The 21,028-nt window shown below is 45.4% G+C and overlaps 1 protein-coding gene across 1 annotated transcript; it reads left to right on the top strand.

Annotated features, from left to right (window-relative positions):
* Nucleotides 1–7,600: 7,600 nt before the first annotated feature.
* On the top strand, nucleotides 7,601–19,951 carry LOC118692543 (cytochrome P450 3A9-like). The gene is made up of 13 exons (XM_036392444.2): nucleotides 7,601–7,671; nucleotides 10,231–10,324; nucleotides 12,329–12,381; nucleotides 13,494–13,593; nucleotides 14,147–14,260; nucleotides 14,537–14,625; nucleotides 15,267–15,415; nucleotides 16,269–16,396; nucleotides 17,062–17,146; nucleotides 17,488–17,648; nucleotides 18,069–18,295; nucleotides 19,104–19,266; nucleotides 19,392–19,951. The coding sequence occupies exons 1-13, from the start codon at nucleotides 7,601–7,603 to the stop codon at nucleotides 19,482–19,484; spliced, it is 1,527 nt and encodes a 508-aa protein (XP_036248337.1). The 3' UTR covers nucleotides 19,485–19,951.
* Nucleotides 19,952–21,028: the final 1,077 nt, after the last annotated feature.

A 21,028-nucleotide genomic window follows, 5' to 3' on the forward strand; every position in this document is an offset into this window, starting at 1 on the left:
GGACAAGTGCCAAGGACACCAAGTGGATCCAGGGACATGGTGTGGACATGGCTCTTTCTGAACTCACAAAGCCAGGCTAAGCTAACCCAAAGCTCAGTGACACAAAGTCAAGCCACATCAACATGAAAGGCTTCAATAAATAAATAAAAAAATCATGCAAAAACTTCAAGCATCTGGACTTCATTATGGCATTATCCATGCACACATACTGAAAATCCCTTCGGACGCTTCGCCCCTGCAGCCAGCCATGCTGAGTTAGCCATGCCCAAGCCCTGCAGTGGGGTTTAGCAAGGCTCAGGTTTTATCCTATATCCCAGCCCCTGCTGAGCTGGGGTTGTGTCACTAAACAAGCTGGGTCAGGTAGCAATAGAGTAGCTCAGGGGTGTTTATAAAATAAAGGGAGATGAACCCTAAAGCAGAGGGCATGCCATGTGTTTGGGGAGCTAAGTCAGCAGGGAATAAATTGGGCTGCCTGCAGTAAGTGATGCTTCAGGGAGGAATAAAGCAGGGAAGCAGCTGGGACAGGTGCCTGTCCCTGCACGGGGTCCCCAGCATGTCCTGCTTCCCTGTGTTTATGCTGTGACAGGGAGCTCACCAGAGCAGCCTCAGGTTTTATGGTGTGTACACATTATTAGTGCTTCACGAGTAAATAATGTCATATTTCATTGTTTATTGCTGAAAATGCACAGGAAAAGGCTAAAGCCTGAAAAGCACAAGAAAATAATTTATGTGGGAGGAATGAATTTCCCATCATGTCAGACTTCTGCCAGAATTTATCACGGTGCCCTTCAGTTTGGGTCTCTGTCCAACATTTTAAAGGTCTGCCTTTGTTATACACAGAGGCACAGGGAAGCTGAAGGTTATTGGGAAGACTGGGAATTGCTGCTGGTGTTGGAGCAGGAGAGAGGAAAGCATAATGTGAAGCCTTCAAGAAAAGCCTTCCCCCACTTAACATGGAAAATAAGGAGCTCTGACCACCAAGAAGCATCCTGGGGAAGGGATGAAATGGCAGGGGTCAGCAGTGACTCTTCTTCAAATGTGTAAATCAGGATGGAGATGGACAAGGGCCACTGGTCAAACTGTTGATAGTGATCAATATCTTAATTAACATCTGATTCCCACTCTCCACTCAGGCACTCAGCACTGGTAACTCAGGTCACAGATGTAAGGATTTCTTGAGTATAAAAGGATTGCAGAGTGAGGGCATGAAACTTCAGAGAAAGGTTTTGAAGCTGCTTTCCCTCCTGCTGCTTTTTCCTTGAGAACCTGCCATGCTGCTGGGCAGGAGCATCAGCCTAAGGGAATAATTGTGTTTTAAAGCTACTATTTCTGTCCCTGTCATTTATATGTGTCTTGTCAGATTTGCACCTGAATCCATCTCCAAGGTGTCGGTACCAACCAGTGTGGAACCAGAGCTGGAGCGCTCTGGTGAGCACACGCCAAACTATTCTCCAAAATAAACTTCTCCCTCAATCAAAAGAACAGCTGGAACAGCCTGCTGTGGAAATAAGCACCCAAAAGATTTGGAGCTTTGGGGCTGGAGATGCCCCCACCAGCCAAGGCAAGCATTTCTGCATACAGGCAAAGTGCCCCCTGCCAGGGATGCAGAGCTGGTGTGGACAAGTCAGAACCCAGAGGGGCACAAAATGCCATAAAAGCACAGAAGGACCAAATAAAAGTTTCCTGCTCCAGAAAAACCAGATGCCCAGTTTCTTGGGACTGGTGGGCATTTTTTCTGGTGGGGCTCATTCTCTCCCATGCTTCTATTAGGGATTTCCAGGCTCAGCAAGGTGAGCACCACCACACCATTTAGTGACTGGTTAAACATTCAACCAGGCAAGGTGCATGAGCAAGTCAAACTGAGAGAAAGGTTTTTACAACCACACCCAAGATCAGAACTCATGACACCCCAAAGGACTTATTCTTGTCAGCCTCTGAGTTCAGATAAGCCAGTTCCAGGGACCTTTTGACCCAGGTCTGTGCTACTGAGTACTTTAAACTCCTTTGACCCCTCAGAGTAATTTCCAATCTGAAATAATGATGATCCTACTTTTTTCTTTCTATTTGTTTAACAGACTAACCCTTAACACAAATACAAAATACCTAAGGATTTATCACGGAGTGATTCAAACAACAAGCTTGTATTTTGCTCATGTAAGATGATTTTAGGTACTGGTTTTTAAAATAACAAAAACAAGCACAAACAAACACCCCAAAAATCCAACCTGACTCTAGGCTAAAACTTTAGACCCCAAGAAACTTCTGTTTAGAAAACTACAGAGAAAAAGAACCTATCAGGATGCACTGACATGTGATATGAAAATAATGCCAAGATGAGCAGATCAGGTAGCTGATGGAAGGAGTGGCAATTTGGAAACACACCCATTTAGGTGAAAAGCACTAACCCCCAATCATCTCTGTTATCACACAGAGCCCTTGGCATGAAGCTCCAGGTGCTCTGACATTGAGCACTTTGGCACATCTTTGTCAGGACAGCTGTCACATCTATCCCAGCCACCAAAGAGCAACTTCCCCATGACAAATGATGGAGGTGAGTGATCTGTGGTGTGAAAAACACACTGAGAAAGGATCTTGGTTTCATTTGTGACAAATACCGGAGTCTCACGGTCCTTACTAAGGGTGTAACTCCAACCACAAGGGAGCTGAAGCTAATGAGCTAATGGGAGCAGGTCACCCTGTGGGAGATGGCAGGGACACCGACTGGAGACATGACGTTATTATTCCTGCCTTGGGCACAATCTCGGGCACTGCTTTGCATAGCAAAGTCTTCACACACCCGATGATTTGTCACCCTCTAAAAGATACACTGTTCTGAATGAGTCAAGTGCCCGGACTTCACTAGGCTGTGACATCCCAGGGCAAAACTGACACCCCAAAGCAGAATTCTGACATGCCAAAGCAGGACTCTGCTGGGCAATGACTTCTTGGGATGACTTTGCCAAAATGATGGCACAACAAAGCACCACTCTCATCAAAATATCCTCCTGAAAATATCAAGAACATGATCTCCCTCTTGTACTGGGAATACATCTTGCCTATATTTGCATTTGTCCCTCACCTGTATTTGCTTTTGTCAGGGATTTTTGCTGCTGTTCCCTTGTGGAATGTAACCTTGTCTTTCATTGCATTGTAGGTAAGTCATGGGTGGAGCTGGCAGGGTATTTTATTATTTCTTAATTCATTCTAAAAGGCTAAAGAACCTCGAACAGGCTTTTGTATTAGATTGGGCAAAAGAATGCAGTTCTCAGAGTTAATTAGCCATCCAGATTTCATACAGCTTTTGTAGCTGTCATTTCTTGGAATGAAAAGAAATATAATGATATATTGCAAAGATTATGAAGGAAGATTGGGATATATCAGGGATATTACTTTAACTGAAAAAAACATCAGAAAAATGTCCTAGTTTCTGTTTAATTCCAAAGTTCAGTATATGGAACAAAACATCCAGGGGAATTAATTATGTTTTTGTTGAGGTTTTTTTGTGAGCTTTTTAAATCCCACAGAAATCTAAATGCGGGAGGGTATCAGTCATCTATACACAGAACTACATAAAGTATAATTAGAGAACCCTCCAAATACATTGATTTTTTTTCAGCAGTAGTGTATCAATATTTTCACCACAGCAAAAAAACTTTAACCTTCATTATGAAGCATTTTTCTGTGGGTTACTAAACCACTGTGTATCAGGGAAAATAAATATTTGCAGCCCCACATCTTCTGTGTAGAAAGTGAACCTGCAATGCTCTGGCAGAGGAACTCTAAGTTTAATGTGTTACTCCCTCCTCCCGCCAGCAGTTCCTTATCTCTCCTCATTTTACATTATCTGACCCTTTTTTCGTCCCTTTTAACCCTATAAAGTAAGGACTCCTGAGCTTTCCAGGCCAGGACTGTGCTCATTTTCAGCCTAGCAATTACTCATGGCTGGATTATTCCCATTTGTCTCTGGGCCAACATCATAATTTGATTCACTAGCTCTTCTACCTGGCATTTATTCTCATAGCAACCTCCTTCCAGCCCAGCTATCATTTAGTCAGACTAAACAAACCAAGGGGTTTGGGGGCACCTCTCCAAGGGGCTGAAAAGTGCCACTGATTTGCTGGACCCTCCCTTAACTGGACTCCAGCAAGTCAATGTGTTCTAGCACTGGGCTGCTCTGAGTCAGGCATAGAAACAAGAAGATTTTATGGCCAGAACATAAAAATATAAAACAGTGGACTTTGAACTGCAAAATCATTGTTGTTGTTTTTTTCCTTCACTTCCTACTGGTTTGATTTCTTCTGAGCATCCTTGCAATGCGGCTGTTCAGGCAGTTGAAAGTCGCTTGACATATAACTAGCTGATAATATTAGCACAGCTGATTTCAAAAAGGAGGTTACAGACAGTCTACACTGAAGGTCCTGAGATATTCCACTGGTTTGTTTCACCTGTTTGTCCTCTTGAAAAATGAGTCTGAGTTACAGACTTGGGTTTTGTTTAGACTTAATGTTAAATGAAATGAATGTGGTTCGTTCCACCCAAGGTAATATTACTCTTTATTCTTCTTTCAGAATATCTTAAATTACTCATCAACACTGAGACTAAACCTGTGTCACTGGTTGCCAGTTTGGTGTTTGTCCAGGGCAGAAATCTGCCTTCTCCCTCCCCTACAGAGATTAGCTGAGGTCTGCAAGAACAGCAGCAATTTTTATCATCAGTATCTAGAGAGTTTAACGTACTCCATAACGACACAACTTTGCAATATTTATACCCTGAGTAGCACTGCAGAGTCTCTACTGCTCCAGCCCTGGGAATCTAAAACAAATTCCCCAAAGTATCTCAGGAGAACCTCTTTCACAACCATACTCCAAAGTGAGTTAGACCTAAAGATTCAGGCTTCTCCAGCCTGGCCTTCCCTATACCTGTGCAGTCCTTCTCATCAGGAACACAAGACATTACCCACTGGGGCTTTTTTCCTTCCCCCCAACAGCTCTTTCTCTTCTGAACAGCTCGTTCCCCCCCCACACCTGTGCCACAGTCATAATTGCTATTCCAGGGTGTCCTTTCAACCCTACATCCTTTGGTTTCACAGCTTGTGAAAGAAACACATGTTCCTCTATTTTTCTGCCCAGCCCCCAGTCATTATTCCCTGAAAATCCTTTCTCCTCATCACACCTTGTTCACAGCCTGGATTTGCAGTACTCCCTTCATTAGGCTGCACATTGCGACCTGTTGTTATTTTGCTTTGCTGAAAACCATTAATCCATTAATCTGAGCTTCTCAGGGGCATTAGAAATTGGAAAGCAGCTCAGTCCTCCTCTGAATTTGCTGCAAATTTTGACTTTTTAGCATCTCAGCCTGTGACCATCCTGGAAACTCAGTAGCAACAGCCTAAATGACAAGGGGTGGGTATTGTGTGTGTCATTGTCACCCATGAGTAGGACTTGAGGTGTCACCAGCAGGGTGTTCACAGCCAAAATTGGGGGTTTTCACCTTCTCATGCTCCTGAGCACTCTGCCTCTGCTCCAGACACCTGGAGGGCTCCCCTAAAGCCATGGGGGGATGCAGTGGAACTTCCCAATGTCCAGGAGAAGCAGAGGATGGGTGTAAAAGCCCGTGGTGGTCAGGACTCAGATGTTATAAAGGTCTTGGAAGGGTGAAGGAACAACTGTGCTGCACCCCTGAGCAGCTTAGGGGACACCACAGTTGGGGGTTTACAGTTTTAGTAGAGTGCACCTTAGGGCATAAACTGGCTCTGAGCTGGGCTTACATGTGAAAATCAATCAGTCTTTCCTGGGTCATTGACTTCCCTTTGGCATGGATTAATTGCCATGGGGTTCTTCTGTTTATCCACCAGCTGTCTCTAAGGGGATGGTGGGATTGTGTTGTTTGTTTGAAGTCAATTGGCACATTCCATTTGGCAGAGATCATCAGGTCACCATGGAAAACCACAGCAAAACTTTACATCTCTGGTTTTTCACACCAATTTTTCCAGAAACTATAATTACCCCTAAAAATGATGCAAGGAGGACAAAGATTGAGGCTTATTTTTACTGAGGATGGAGAGCCCTCCAACAATCCTATTTCCTGAATAAACTGTGTTAACCTATTTCCCAACACAGTGAGTTTGGAACATTTTGGTGTCTAGTAAACTCAAATTTCAAGGCTGTGTCAAAATGGGCAAAGAGGAACCCTGGAGCACCAGTCACTGCTGTGACCACTTCCTGAAGGGGAAAGAACCTCTTGAACCTTGAACCATGCTCTTGCAACACCTCTGAATCAAGAAAGGCAGAACCCAGCATAGGCTTGGAAAGCTGTGTCATGAACTTGTCTGTTCACGTCAAACTAAAGCAAACTGTGTTTATTACAAAATAATCTACAACTGTTCTGTCTCCAAAGGCCAGTGCAAAGGCCAGGGCAAAAGAGAAAGGAGATACAAATGCTGAGATAAGGCAGATGATGCTCCTTGGGATGTGGACTGAGATCCACTGCTCGGTCAGTGCAGTGTATGTCACAGCCACATCCTTGCAGACACAAGGCTACTGATGTGCCAAAAAATTAAAACACCACCCAACTTGCCCCAGTGCAGACAGTAAACTCCCTTCTGAGGGCAGCAGCTCTGCTAATATGAAGGGAATTGCTCATTTTAGAATTCTGAATAAAGCTCTAAAATTGCTATAGTGCACACCAATGCAAACCATAGAACTTCCTGCCCTGGCTTGATCCCCACTAACAAACACCATCCAAAGAGCTCAGTTTTCTCCACACCATAATCTCCCCTCAGCACATCCACACCTGCTCTTGGTTTTCAGCATCATCCTTACAGGAGAGCCTGTACAAAATTCATGTTTTCCCTTTTCCTGTGCCTTTTCCTCAGCTGTGGCAGAAGGGTGGGCATGAGTTTTATTCACAAGCCATGAGTGCTTGTGCTTTGGAAAGGGTGGCACTTTGACTGTTTACAGTTGTGGAGTGACAACATTTCTCTTACATAACACCTGGCCACAGGCCAGCAAACAAGGTGGACTGGACTTCTAGAGCCTTCAGAGGGGACAAATAGTTAGAAGCTGCTTCTGACTCACCGCAGGCAGCACTTGCACTTCACAACACAGAGAGAGAGAGATTTCAAACAAAATCTTAAATTCTGTCAAAGTTGATTCATCTGCTAGAAAAGCTCTTGTCATACAATATGTGAATAACCTTTTCCCTTCTCTTTCCCTTTTGTAAACCAACTCTGACACCTGCTATGGGATTTACCTTTTCATTGTAACCTGTTTTTATTTAGTTTGGTGTAGGAGCCCAGGGGCATGAGTCAATGGGAAGGCAGTTATTACTTACAACAGGGAAACCAGCTGAAATGTTTGGCAACACATGCATTAAATAACTTGAACCTTAGACAGTTCAGTCTATCACATGAATGGTGTTTTTCAGATTAGCAGGCTTTTCTACCTTTACCTTCCACTCCTCCTCCTTTGTCACAGAAGGAGGGCCCCTAAATCATATGACTGGATAAAAAAGATTGCACAGTGTGAAACACTCCTATTTCCTACTGACGAGGGACAAGCACGTCAAGGCAGAACTCAGAGCCAATCAGAGAAGAACTGAAATGACCCTTCTGCCTTCTTTCTCTACAGAAACATGGGCCCTTGTACTTCTTTTCATGGTCGTCCTTCTAGTGTGAGTAAAATATTCTTTATTGATTCTCTGCTCCTGCCATTTCTCTCTTTTTGCCATTGCTCACTTTCATACAACTAATCTGCTGAAGAGTAGATGTGATTTCCACTTTTCCAGCATCTACCCAGGCTCTGGGATGTAGCAGAGAAGTCTAAAGACTGAACATGTGTGTGATCTTGCTCCAAGGTTTGGAGTATTCCCATCCAGTTGTGAGATTACGGCTCAGCATCAAAGAAATAATTGGATAATAACAATGCCAGGTACTGGTTACCATCAGGGTGCTGGTTTCAGTCAGGGTCCTGACCATCAGGTGATTTTTCACAGACATCCAGCTGTGTCTCCTTGGCTGAGGCTGCTCTGCAGGCAAGCTAGTAGAATATGACCCTCCTGCACAGGTGGAGAGCAGCAGAAAAGCACCAGGAGAAGAATATCTGTAGGATCAGTTTTTACTCCTGACTTCTTCCATGGTGCCCAGCTAAGATTCTCCTCAGGGGCACCTGGACAAGGAGGGGTCGTTTGCAGAGGTTTGATTTCCATCCCATGTTCCTCCTCACAGCTACCCATGCTGGGGGAAGGAGTGGAGCACAGAGCAATGTCAGCCACCTGCTCCTGGCTTTCCAGACAAAATCCCACAGCAGAAATGTACCCCCAGTGCTTCAGGGCAACCCTGCTAATGAGGAAATGCTGTCCTTGGCTTTGCTGGTGCCATTCAGCACTGCAGCAGGGCAGGGCTGGGTAAAAACCCCTGACTGATGTGGTGCACACGAGCACGGCCCATTTGTCTGCCCTGGCAATGCTCCAGCCACAGCAGCTCAGCAAGCTCAGAGTTTTAGCCATATTTTTCCTGTGATTTGATCACTGAAAGGCCTGTTTGGTGCTGGCTCTTACTAAAAAAACCCCAACAAAACAAAAAAAAAACCCTCACTGAACCCCAAAGCAAACCAAACTAACACAACCAAAAAAGCCACCCTGAATCTTGACCCAAGCTCTCCTATTTCAGTAACTCTGTGGTTATCTGAGATTGCTGGTTACCAGACTTGTGCCTTCTGCAGGCCCCTGTAATTCTGTTGTGGCAAAAGGGACTAAACCCAGATCTCTGTGCTCTGACATCAGAGCTAAAATATAAATTTCACTGCCCATTGACACAGAGAGGTTGTTTAGATGCTTCTTGTCCAGCTGGGGCAACACTGTTCCAGTTCACACATGAGGGAACTTCAGCCATTTCTGATTCACATCCATGGTAGGAAGAAGTAATGATTATTCTTTGGCTTTACACTGAATGGTTCTTTTCAGTCTGCAGAAAACCCTGACACATTTTACTTGTAAAAGTGTTAGACTACATTTTCCTGGCCATGTTTCAAGTGGTCTAAGCCTGCTTTCCTACAGTATTTCTGGGCTTTGTAACCAGCCCAGCCTGACATTTCCTGATCCTCCCACATCTTAGACTACCTATAAACATTACAAATGAGAATCCACAATCATTTGATTCCTAGCACCGAATTAACCTTTGACAAAAAAAAGTTAAACATTGACAGACTGAGTTGTGTGAATCCTCTTTTCACCTGAACACACCCAGCTCCTCATTTTTCACCCTGTCCTTCTTGGACCATAAGTTGGTATCTGGACTTTTTGCTCTGGCAGAAGCTGTGCTGGGGGACACTGATCTCATTTGGGCTCCCGAGAATTTAAAAAAAGCAGTGGTAATTGTAAGGGAGACTCTCCCTATGTCTCAACCTAGATTTTGGCTTTTCAAATAAGCATCCCCAAGATCCTGTCTGAGCAGCTGCTGCCTCGTGACCTGAAGAGGATCTCTGATAACATCCCCCGGCCAAACCTTCCCTGCTTTACATCCTTTCTGCAATGAACTGCTCACTTGGGAAGCTGCAGCTACTAACTAAAACCAAGTATTTTGAGGAGCTCTTTCAACATAGCCAAAGACAAGCTTCAAAGGGCTGCAGCCCAGGCCCTTGTTGAGAAAGAGAAAGCCCCAAGGTAGGAGCAATAACTTCAGAGCTGCCAGGAAGGGTGCTTCAGAGGAAAGAAATTTGCAAGGCTGTCAATAAAATCTAAAGAGAAAACCATCAAGACTAGGCTTCCACTGAGCTAATGCTGGACTAAGGGAAGGAGAACAATTACTGAAATTGAAGTACAGTTTGACAAAAGCCCTGTTTGGGACATAATTCCTGGCATTGCTTTGATTTTTCTTCAATTCAAACATGTTAGCTTGGTGTTCCTTCTTCCAGCTCTGTTTTCTGCCTCTCCTTTGGTAGACAATGAGCCCCTTTTAGGACTTTTGCTCAAGATTTCCAGGTGCTGTCTCCACAGGTGGTCTGGTGGAAACAATTGCTTTCACACCAAAAGGATCCCTCTGAAGCTCTGTGTGAGCCTTACCATGGTTATCAAGTAGTTTTTTACAGGGCAGTTTTCACTTGCTTTTTTTCCACCACTTAGTTCAACCTCCTGTCCCTCATGTCCCAGGGGATGTTGCTGCAGTGTCGAGGTTGAGGAGAGCTCACATCCCAGTGCCACAGTGCTGTAACACTTCTCTTTTCTGTCCCGCAGGTATGGGATCTGGCCGTTTGGTCTGTTCAAGAAGTTGGGCATTCCTGGGCCAAGACCTCTGCCTTTCTTTGGGACATCCCTGGAATATCGCAAAGTGAGTGCCTGAAGCTGCCTTTGCTGGCACAGCTGTAGCTGAACAGATACAGAGTGCTGATAAGTTATCTCCAAATGCCAGCTCCTCTGTCACGCAGGGCCTGTGCACAGGTGTGGTGGGTTTGCACGGGAGGCATTCACAGAAGTGATGCAAAGCTTCTGTTTAAGTGACAATCAGTTTGAACCAATGGAAAGCTGTACACACCTCTGTGAAAAACATAAGCTAAAGACAAAAGAAACCTGGGAACTCACTCTTTTTTGGTCACCAAAGAGATAACAGGGGCCAGGCCTGGTTGGGTGGCCCCTGCTGCAGGTCAGGCCCCATTCCTGTGGTGCCGGGCAGGTGAGGGGAGGGTGTGGGGGGCTGAGGCTGGGCCAGGCCATGGCTGCAATTTCTGACATCTTGCTGCTACTGGGTCCAGCCTGGCTGCCTCCCCAGGGCCCAGCCGGGTCTGCCAGCCTCAGGAGCAGCCCTGGGCCCGGCCAGCTCAGCCAAGATTCTACCACCATTGAGATTTGCCCAAAACGACTGGGCCGGGGAGAGGAGAAGCCATTAGCCCCCCTCAGCCATAGTTCCTGCCACAAACTACTGGGCCCAGCCCAGTGTGACCATCTGCAGGCCCTGGGCGAGATATTAACTCTCTCAGTGCTTCAGTCCTCCCTAGAGAAAGAAACAAAATGCAGGCAGTGTAGAGGAACAACATGAACACGCTGAAGTCAGTACAGAAGAAGTCAAGTCCCAGATGAGAGGGATGAGGGGATGTCTTGATCTTAGGGCTGAAATCCTCCTGTAAAGCTATGGAGAAGATTCTTTTTCCCTTAAATGCATGAAAGTATGGGGAGATGAAAGTGTTCAAATTGTAGATATTGAGCAAAGGGTTCCATGCTAAAGTAAGCAGATGTTAAAGTAGTTGTGATCCTATGAGAAGTTTGAACAGAGAAGGAGAGAAGAGTGATGAAGATCCTGCGCCTCCAGGAAGATGATTTCAGAGACAGATAATGAGAAACTTTGCCTTGAACAGCTCATCTCTAAAACAGTATCCCAGAAGTTGACATGGCCCATAAACACAGCTGTGGGAAAAGCTTGTGGAAAATGGGAGGGATTTCATGATTGCAGATTTCCCCAGGTGGCTGCTGTTTGTGGAAGTTAAAAGAGAGAGAAGAGAACAAAAGAACTGTTTTCTTGTGGAGAGATCTCCATAACATTAACAAGAGGGACTTCTCTTCCCTAAGGGAACTGAAGAAAGACTATTCTAGAAGTGGCAAACTGACTGAAATTTTAGGTTTTGTTTCTTTATGTTTCTTTTGTTTCTTTATGTTGCCAAGAAAGGTTGTAGGGGGAGGAGAAGTGTCCTGAAGGTTTTGTTCTTATTCTTATTACTCTTTTAGTTACTGTTAATAAATTTTCTTTTAAAGGCTTTTAAAGTTTTGAGCCTGCTTTGCCTTTCTCCTAATCCTACCTCACAGCAGGAAATGGAGAAGTGCATTCTAGTGAGTGCACTGATGATTGGTCAGCACTGAACCCACCACAGTAATTGGTGCATTGGCTGGGAAATCTCAAATTGGCAAAGCAAAACCACTACAAAAGACCAGTGTGGGATAAGGCTCAGCAGCACAGACCAAGGGGCATCCCCAGAGGAGCACTCCTGGCTGGCTGATTTCCAGCTGCCCTTTGCCAGCGCCCTGGCCAACAGCTCCCTCAAAGCACAGTGCACATTCACGCCTCATCGTGGCTTTGGCTGCTCATAAAGCAGCTCTGAACATTAGTTTAAGGCTTTTCCTCCCCACCCACCATGTCCAACATCTTCCCTTCCACTGCATCCTCTCTCAGATAACTCAGCACCAACACTGCCAGATCTCAAGGAGCATTCAGACAACAGTCTCACACACATGGTGGGATTTTTGGGGCTGACCTGTGCAGGTCCAGGAGTTGGACTTGGATGGTCCTTGTGGGTCTTTTTCAGTCCAGGATAACCCAATACAATTTTTAAATTGCATTCCACAGGGTTTCCTGGAATTTGACACAGAATGTTTCAAGAAATACGGGAAAATCTGGGGGTGAGTACGAGCCACTGATCTCTTCAGAGAGTAAAACTAGAATCTGCACAAATGGAAGAACACGTTCATTAGGAACATGTTCATTTCTCCACCTGCAGCCCTGAAAGTCCCAACAGGATGAGAGCAGCAATGACAGGGTGCTGCAGGTGGCTTACTTGGAGCCTGGTGACACAGAGCTGTGACACTGTCACATCATACAGAAACTATTTTGACCAGTGCTGTGAAAAGCAGTTTAAATCTGGTAACAAAAGGCCCTCACCTGCCCCTAACAAAATCATCAGCAGAACTATTTACTTCAGCAGGATCTGGAACTGGGAGGTTGGGTTCCTCTGGTTTACCAACAGCAAAGGAATGTGAGTGACTCCCCTTGGAGCTGATCCAAAGAATTCCTTGTGCTGCTGATCCCCACCTGCTGCAGCAGGAGCTGCTGCAGTTATGGCTCTTCTGTTCTAGACACCTCCTCCCATAGCTTTCATCACAGTTGTTATAACTTAGGCTACAACCTTGCATATCCTGCATGATGCATCCACTGGTCCCTACAGCAGCTTTAAGAAATGGAGTCTGGAAAATATATGTTTGCACAAATGGGTAGAGAGCACAGATCAGCTTAATCTACATCTGTTCCAGGAAAGCCTTCAGAACTGGCAGCTTAAAAAGACAAAACCAAGGACTGAGTTTCATCTCCAAGGATGTCTCAGTGCTGTCAGCCCAAGTCTCCAGACATCCAACTCAAGAGCCTGAAAGGGGTCGAACAAGTTTCCTTCTAATACTGTAATGTGCTTAAGTGCCTGGAAAAACACAGAGAGTCAGGGGAGGAAGTGAAGACACTTGCTTCATTTAGTATCTGGTCCTTTGAGCAACCGAGCCCTGCTCATTTCCCAGTGAATTTGGAGTGTGTTTATCCCCCTTTACCATTTCCAAAACCACATGGGAAAAGATCTAGGAGTCCTTTTCCATCTCTACTTTCTACAATTCTGTACTCAGACAACAGAGCAACAAGGCTGCTGATGGAAGAACATTAGATCAACACATGGGCATCTCGTGGGCATCAGCCAAGCCTTGCACTTAAATTATCTGCGGTTATTTACCTGGTTCTCTTCTCCCCCCACCAGGATTTACGATGGCAGACAACCCACGCTGGCTGTCACAGACCCCCAGATCATCAAATCTGTGCTGGTTAAAGATTGTTACACCACCTTCACCAACCGCAGGGTAAGAGCACAAGTGCTGTGATCGACCACAGGGTCCAGAAAAGTGCAGGGGGAGACAGGCATGCCAAGCATGCTTTGGGAACCAGGGGCTGCACTACAGGGATTGCTGAACACAACCACTGCACGTCACTGTTCCCCTGCCTTACAGCCTGAACTGCACACACGGGCTGGCAGAGGGAGCAGACCAAGTCTGTTCTCACACCTATTACATATTTATGCATATATGGATGGATTTGGGTCTGTGGGAGCGTGCAGGAATCTATAAGGGTACACACGTGCCACCAGCTGGGATGCAGGGATGGGACATGGTGGGTACACACAGACATGCAGGTGTTGAACTTGTGCTGGGAATAGCACCTCACAGTTGGTTTAGTGTAGAAAAGGAGTTTGTTTATGGATGTGTGCCTTGAGAGAGGCTGTTTGTCAGGCCACAGCCTGCTGCCAGCAGCAATGCCACTGGAAGAGCCCGGGCAGGGGCTTGTGTGCCACATTGCCACCCCTGCAAGGAGGCTGCTCTCTTTCCTGGGGTTAACTCTGCCTGTTTGCCCCTGCAGCGCGCAGACCTGGCCGGGGTACTGACCAACGCCATCTCATTAGCTGAAGATGACCACTGGAAAAGGCTCCGTACTGTGCTCTCTCCAACCTTCACCAGTGGGAAACTGAAGGAGGTAAACCAGAGGGGCAGGTACAGACTAAATCAGAGTCAGTAAGCAGTGTTTTCAGGCTGAGATTATCACAGGGGTCTGATTTCTTTAGTCAGAGCCCAGCAACTAAGTTGGCCTGTTTGACTAATGCCTAATTGAAACCAGAAAAGTCTTAAAATAAATCCTGAGCAGAGAGATTTTATTTGTAAATATTCATGACACTCCCTGTAGTCTCCATGAGCCTGTGTAAAGGAGTAAAATGTATTGTCCTGAAGTGACCATGCCTGGTTTGTGTTACAGATGTTCCCTATAATGAAGCACTATGGGGAAGCCTTGGTGAAGAATGTTCAAAAGCAAGTGAAAGAGAACAGCTCAATATCTGTAAAGGAGTAAGTAGCTGCTAAGAGCAGCAGGCAGAGCAAACCTTGTTAAAAGTGCTGTGGTTCATTGGTTACCAGCAATGCAGATCTTTCCCTGGGTCAGTCAGGGCTCTGAAAGGAGGAATGGGACTTACTGAAAGCCTGACTGGAAATTTAAAAGGGGAAAATTTCATTTGGATGTTAGGAAACTTCCCAGAGGTAGGTAGGAAGGAAAGTGCTCCAGCATAGCTTTGTGAATCCAGAGATCCAAGATGTCCCATCCCAAGCTTGGAAGAGGGGGCTGTGCTGGGTGGAACTGGACCACTCCCAGGGCTTGTTTGAGGCAAGGTGTGCTGCCACCCCTCCTCAAGAGGTTAAATGCTAAATTTCACATGCTGTCCTTCCACCAACCCATTCCATGTTGTTGTAAAATCCTTGGAAAAAGCTGTCTGACTTCAAAACCTGTGCAGTCTTGAAACAAAAGCTCTCTAAAAATCTATCCCCTTCTCTAGAAGTGTTGTTTAGTGCCACATAGCCAATTTTCTCTTCCAACCTAAGGCAGGAGGTCTTCTGAGACTTTATATTTGAATGTCACATAGACATGAGGAAAAAAATATATTCATTGAGTCCAAATATTTAACCACAGTCTATGTTTTTCTACTTTCCATCAGCATCTTTGGGAGCTACAGCATGGATGTGGTCACCAGCACTTCCTTTGGTGTGAACATTGACTCCATGAACAACCCCAAGGACCCCTTTGTCAGAGAGATGAAGAAACTGGTCAAGTTTGACTTTTTTAACCCAGTCTTCATCTTGTCATGTAAGTGACTCCAGGTTTTGCTTGGATAACTTCCCTTGCTAGGAATGAATTGCTGTCCCTTGTCTCACCAGTTCCTCATTGTGAGCTTCATGCTGAAATCCTGGGGATGAGATGGGTAAAAGCTTCCTCCACCTTTGGCATCCCCAGTGCAAGAAACTTATGAACCACCCAGAAATATCCAGTAAAGTGCTGGGAAATTATTTAAAGGTTGAAAAGCAAGTGAGGCTTGAGGAGAGCACTGCTATCTGAAATGCATTTTCTGGAAGTGAGTGCTTAGTGGGGACTGTAATTAGATGCAATTTCCTCCAGTGCAATAGCTTAGCAGCAATGGACCTTAAATTAATGTCAGATACCTTGCTGAAACCCAGGGAAAGTTTGGATCTGTCCACAGAGGAGGTTCTGGTGCTGTAGATTTCATGAAACTATAGAGAATATGAAGATCCAGTTTCATGAGGAAGGAAAAGCCTTGAAAGGGACTTGAAAATGTTTGCATGAGCACAGCAAGGCAGTGAACAGCTCAGCCTGAACAAAAAACTCAGAATTTTCAGTATTTCTCTTGTGAGCCACATGCCTGTTGTATCCAGAGGTAACCAGACCTCAGAAATCAGAGCCTTAGAAATAGGAGGTGGAATATGCCTTGGTCTTCTCTTAAATGAATGATTATACCCAGCTTGGTTTTGCCCATGTGATGCAAAAACTATTCCAAGGGAATGAAACAGGGGGAAAAAAGGCAAAGTGTATGCTTTTCTCATCTAAAGAAATTTAAAAAGGAAATAAATTCCCAGTAGCATCCACAGCTATCAGGAGGGTTCTTTTTTAAAGAGTGCAATTTAATTTTATATTTATTTTTCAGTTGCCTTCCCATTCCTTATTCCTGTCATGGCCAAGATGAATGTAAATATCTTCCCCAATGATGCTGTAGATTTTTTCATGAGATCCCTTGCCAAAATTAAGCAGGATCGTGAAAAGGAGGCTCACAAGGTGAGTAGGAATTTGAGAGCAATTGTGGCAGAAAGAACACTGAAGTGAGATAAAATTAGGGTGATGATATCAAAGGTGAAGCCAAAGTACAATGACTCAACAAAACCCTGAGCCTACTCAAGTGTAAACACTTCATTTTAATACTGTCAGAAAAGCCCCACCTGACCCTGTCCTGGCAGAGAATCAGGAGGACTTTGTACATCCGTGATCTGAAGCTAAATCCAGATAAAGGCTCAGCAGAAGTGGACTAACCTCAGTCTGCAGCACTTGTAATGAGAGAGGGAGAGACTCCCTGAAGAAGATTAGGCAGAGGATGAGCAAGTGCAGAGTAAGCAGCACATGAGTAGCAAAATCACCTTTAGGGTTGTGCCTTCCCCTCTTGCTTTTCAAAAACTGCAGCTTGCTTCCTGACAAAATTCTGCCTTTTAGAGTTTGGATCCCTTTACCCAAATTCATTCAAGACACTGCTCTCCCACCCAGTGGCTTAATGGACAGTACAGACAGGTTTCCAAAATAAAAAGCAAATGTTACATTTCTCAATAAGGAAGTTGTGTGCATTTTGGGGATGCTCTCAGTCTAAAACTTGTGCTTAGGCTGTGAAATCTGCTTATCTAAGCCCTCCAATGAAGCTGTCACCAAAGAGACTCTCCTGCTTTCCCTCCCAGGGCAGGGTAGATTTCCTGCAGCTGATGATCGAATCCCAGCGCTCAGCCAGCCAGGACAAGAACGAAGCAAATCACTCACATAAAGGTAACAACAGCCAAATCCCCATCATGGGCACAGGGCTGTGGGAGTGAGGAGAATAGAGGGAGGTGTTTGTGTCACCATCATCTTCACCACCCAGCTCCAGATGGAGCTCTGTCTCCTGGTGCCAGCACTAGGTACTAACATCCCGGGAGCAGGACTGCCATGTCAGTTATTTATGCCCAGGAAATCACCTGCCTCCTCTATCAAATGGATTTTTCCAGGCAGGTAGAGCAGTTATGAAAGCGTTATCAGCAAACAACTGCAACAAACCTGCCTCAACACCACCTGCTGCCTGCTCCTTGCTGAGACCATCAGCCAACACTGCTTTTCTCCTCTCCCCACAGCCCTGACCGACATAGAGGTCCTGGCCCAGGCATTCATCTTCATCTTTGCTGGGTATGAACCCACCAGCAACACCTTAGGTTTCCTGGCCTATGAGCTGGCCATGCACCCTGATGTGCAGGAAAAGGTGCTGCAGGAGATTGACACAGTCCTGCCCAACAAGGTAAGGAGGACCCTGAGCGATGGGGAGGACTCTGACCCTGCAGGCCTCCTGGTTCAGTCAGGGCAATGAGACATCTCTTGGAAAATCCATGGTGTTTAGGAGCTAGAGATCTGGCAGACAGACACCCAGACAACTCAGCCCTGCAGTGGTTTTCTTTTGGCAGCTGGAACCTTCCAGCCACCCCAACTGCCATTTGCCACACTCTGCAGAAGAGCACGTGGATTTCCAAGCAATTCCATGACTCATAGGTGGAAAAATGAAACCAATTGCTCAATTTCTACCTTACCTTTTGTTCTTCAGCGAGTCTGAGTCAAATTTGGGGCAGTGGGGGTTGAGGATACTATTGTTCCTACAGTCATTTTAGGACAATCCAGTTCTGATGCCAACATGCCTGGTCACCTTCCTTGTGTTGTCCTGCAGGCTCCTCTCACGTACGAAGCAATTATGAAATTGGAATATCTTGACATGACAGTGAATGAAACCCTCAGGGTCTATCCCCTCGGGGGGCGGATTGAGAGAACCTGCAAGAAAGACGTGGAGATAAATGGAGTGACCATTCCCAAAGGAGTCGTGGTCACAATCCCACCCTACGTCCTGCACCGCGACCCCGAGTACTGGCCCAACCCAGATGAGTTCAGGCCAGAAAGGTACAAAAAGCTTAATGAAAGGGAAGAAATATCACTCTGCTTTTTCCTCAGTAATTAAGCATTAATCTCTGATTAGCTTCCTAATGGTGTTCTTCCTATCTTTTTGCAAACAATACAGATGAGAAATTGCAGGCTCGTGGGAATGTCATTTTAAAAGGAAATCAAGCTTTGTGCTTAAAGCAGGGTTTCAAACAACATAATCTTCTTGGGAGAATAGCACTGATACTCGCAGGATCTTGTACCCAGCTTTTAAGCTTCCTGAGAGTGGGTAAATTTGGAGGTTTTGTAACTGCTGGCCATCCTCTGTATAATCCTTCATGTTGAACCTGTTCCTTACAAACAAGCTTCTACTAAATATGCCAGATTTGATCCTTCCAGAATTGCTTTCCCTCCTTGTTTTCAAGGATAACCTTCCCTAGCTGGTTATTTTTGTAATTGATATCTACTTATTCCCAGAGAAACTGAAGCCATAGGCTGCTCCAAACCAAGACAACTTCTGGTTCTTCTCTCTCTAAATACCACAGACAGGAAATATCTGTCTCTGTGGGAGAGGATGTTGCCTGGATTTTCCCTTTACTTCCCACTTCCACTAATCTGGATGGAGAGAATTAAAATTAAACCCTCAAGTGGGACCCCATCCTGTCTCTGACAAGGGCTTGGTCACAGCACTCAATTTCAGGGGTAGCCTGAGACACTTTAGGAAAAACCCAAACCAGGGCAGGGCAGCAGTCAGAGATCCCAGGATAAATAAGATGTGTAGGTTTTGTGGTTTTGCTGCCTTCATTTCTTTTCCCCAACCATCCTCCAGGTTCAATAAGGAGAACAAGGAGTCCATAGACCCATACACATACCTGCCCTTTGGGGCTGGGCCCAGAAACTGCATTGGGATGAGGTTTGCTCTCCTGATTCTGAAAGTCGCCATCGTCTCCCTGCTGCAGCATTTCACCTTCCAGACCTGCAAAGAGACTCAGGTGAGAGGCACATGGAGGGAGCCGGGTGCCAAGGCCAGACATTTCACACTTCCAGGCACTGCAGATCCAGCTGTGCCTGAACCTCTCATCCCTGCATGTTTAACTTATCCATCTCATTGTTGCAGATCCCAATCAAGCTGAGTTCAGTGGGGCTCCTAACACCAGAGAAGCCGATTATTCTGAAATTGGTGCCCCGGACCGAGCCTGCCAAGAACTGAAACCCAGCCACAGCCCTCAACACACAGGGACTGCCATGCTAACAAAGGGATCACACATCACAGGAAATCTCTCCTACACAGACAGACACAGAAGAGCGGCTCCAGTTAATTCTGGAAGCAATTACTACATATTTACTAATAAACATAACTGTCAGAAAGGTGACATGGACCACTGGGCAGTGACAATACACAGTCCCCTTAATTTTGATTGCAAAACAAGAAATAAATCCAAATGTGAATCTGATCATCGACTTCTAAAGGGACTTCTCCATCTGGAGGGAAGGAATTACTGCCACATCCAAAAAGCACAAGGTGTGATGGAAATTCAAATTGCCAGACCTCACCGGGCAGGGACGGGTACTGTTCTTCTGGTTGTATTGATGCTTGAAATTTCATGTATTCTGATTGAGATGACTGGTGTGGACTACATATCCTAGTTACCAACCCTCTCCGGTGCCATGTGTTAATTAAACTAAAGTGTGTACAAATACTGTCATTAAAAATGTTTGAGAGCTGCTCTGTGTTGTGTATAGTGGCTGATCACTTCCTATATAAAACCCGTATTCAGCCTCAACCCTTGAAATCATCCATGTACATTGCTTTCCACTTAATTTAATGAATCTGATCCTTCATTTAACACCATCAAACCCTCCCATTTGTACAGTATTTTGCAAACACTCCAGCTCCCACCTCTTACTTTGATTAAGAGGGTGCCTTCAGTTCAGCCCTGGCCAACCCTCTCCCATGCTGGATTGACAGAGGATGGTTTAGAGAGAGCAGCAGCTCCCAGGAGGAGAGAACAGCCCTTCAGGAGGGCCAGTGCTCCTGGAGGAATGGTCTGCACACAGCCTGGAGCTGAGCCTTTCCTCCCAGAGCCATGGATGGGGTTTAGTCATTGCTTGTGGTGGGGTTTTAGGTGCTTTGAGCTGCTCCTGTCATCAACAGGATGCTCTGACCCAATGGCTCATGCCATCCCTGGCCATTTAAACAGGGAATATCCAAAAGCAGGTGGGAGGTTCTCCCAGATCTGGGTTTCCCACCCCAGTTCACCCCAGTAAATTGTGCTAGTCTTGACACCTACCAACCAAAACAGACAGTAGTGAAGTGGGAAAGGTTTCTACAGGAGCTGTGGGATTCACATCCTCTGAACCCGAGAGAAGCAGAGAAAGAACGATGAAAACAATTCCAATCTCATTTGCTGCTGTTGTGCTGTGCCAAAGTAGAATACAATGTGGAGGTTGTGTACCCACAGTGATGTGTTCTGTTTCCTCGGCCTATCAGAGCCAAGCACGTGTCCAGACTGTTGGTCAGGAGAAAGTCACGAGATTTTGCTCAGCTGAGTTCTTGTTCAGTTTCAGTTTTGATGTAGTATAATATAGTGCAATATAGTATGGAATAATATAGTATAATAAAGTAATTAATTGGCCTTCTGATATCATGGAGTCCTCCTCATCATTCCTACCGCAAATAAGGTGAAATTTCACTGATAAAGAGCTGCAAATCAAATCAAGTCATCCTGTAACTTTCTCCTGGCCCCCTTCATT

The sequence above is a fragment of the Molothrus ater genome, chromosome 16, assembly GCF_012460135.2.
Source record: "Molothrus ater isolate BHLD 08-10-18 breed brown headed cowbird chromosome 16, BPBGC_Mater_1.1, whole genome shotgun sequence".
Classification (NCBI taxonomy): domain Eukaryota; kingdom Metazoa; phylum Chordata; class Aves; order Passeriformes; family Icteridae; genus Molothrus; species Molothrus ater.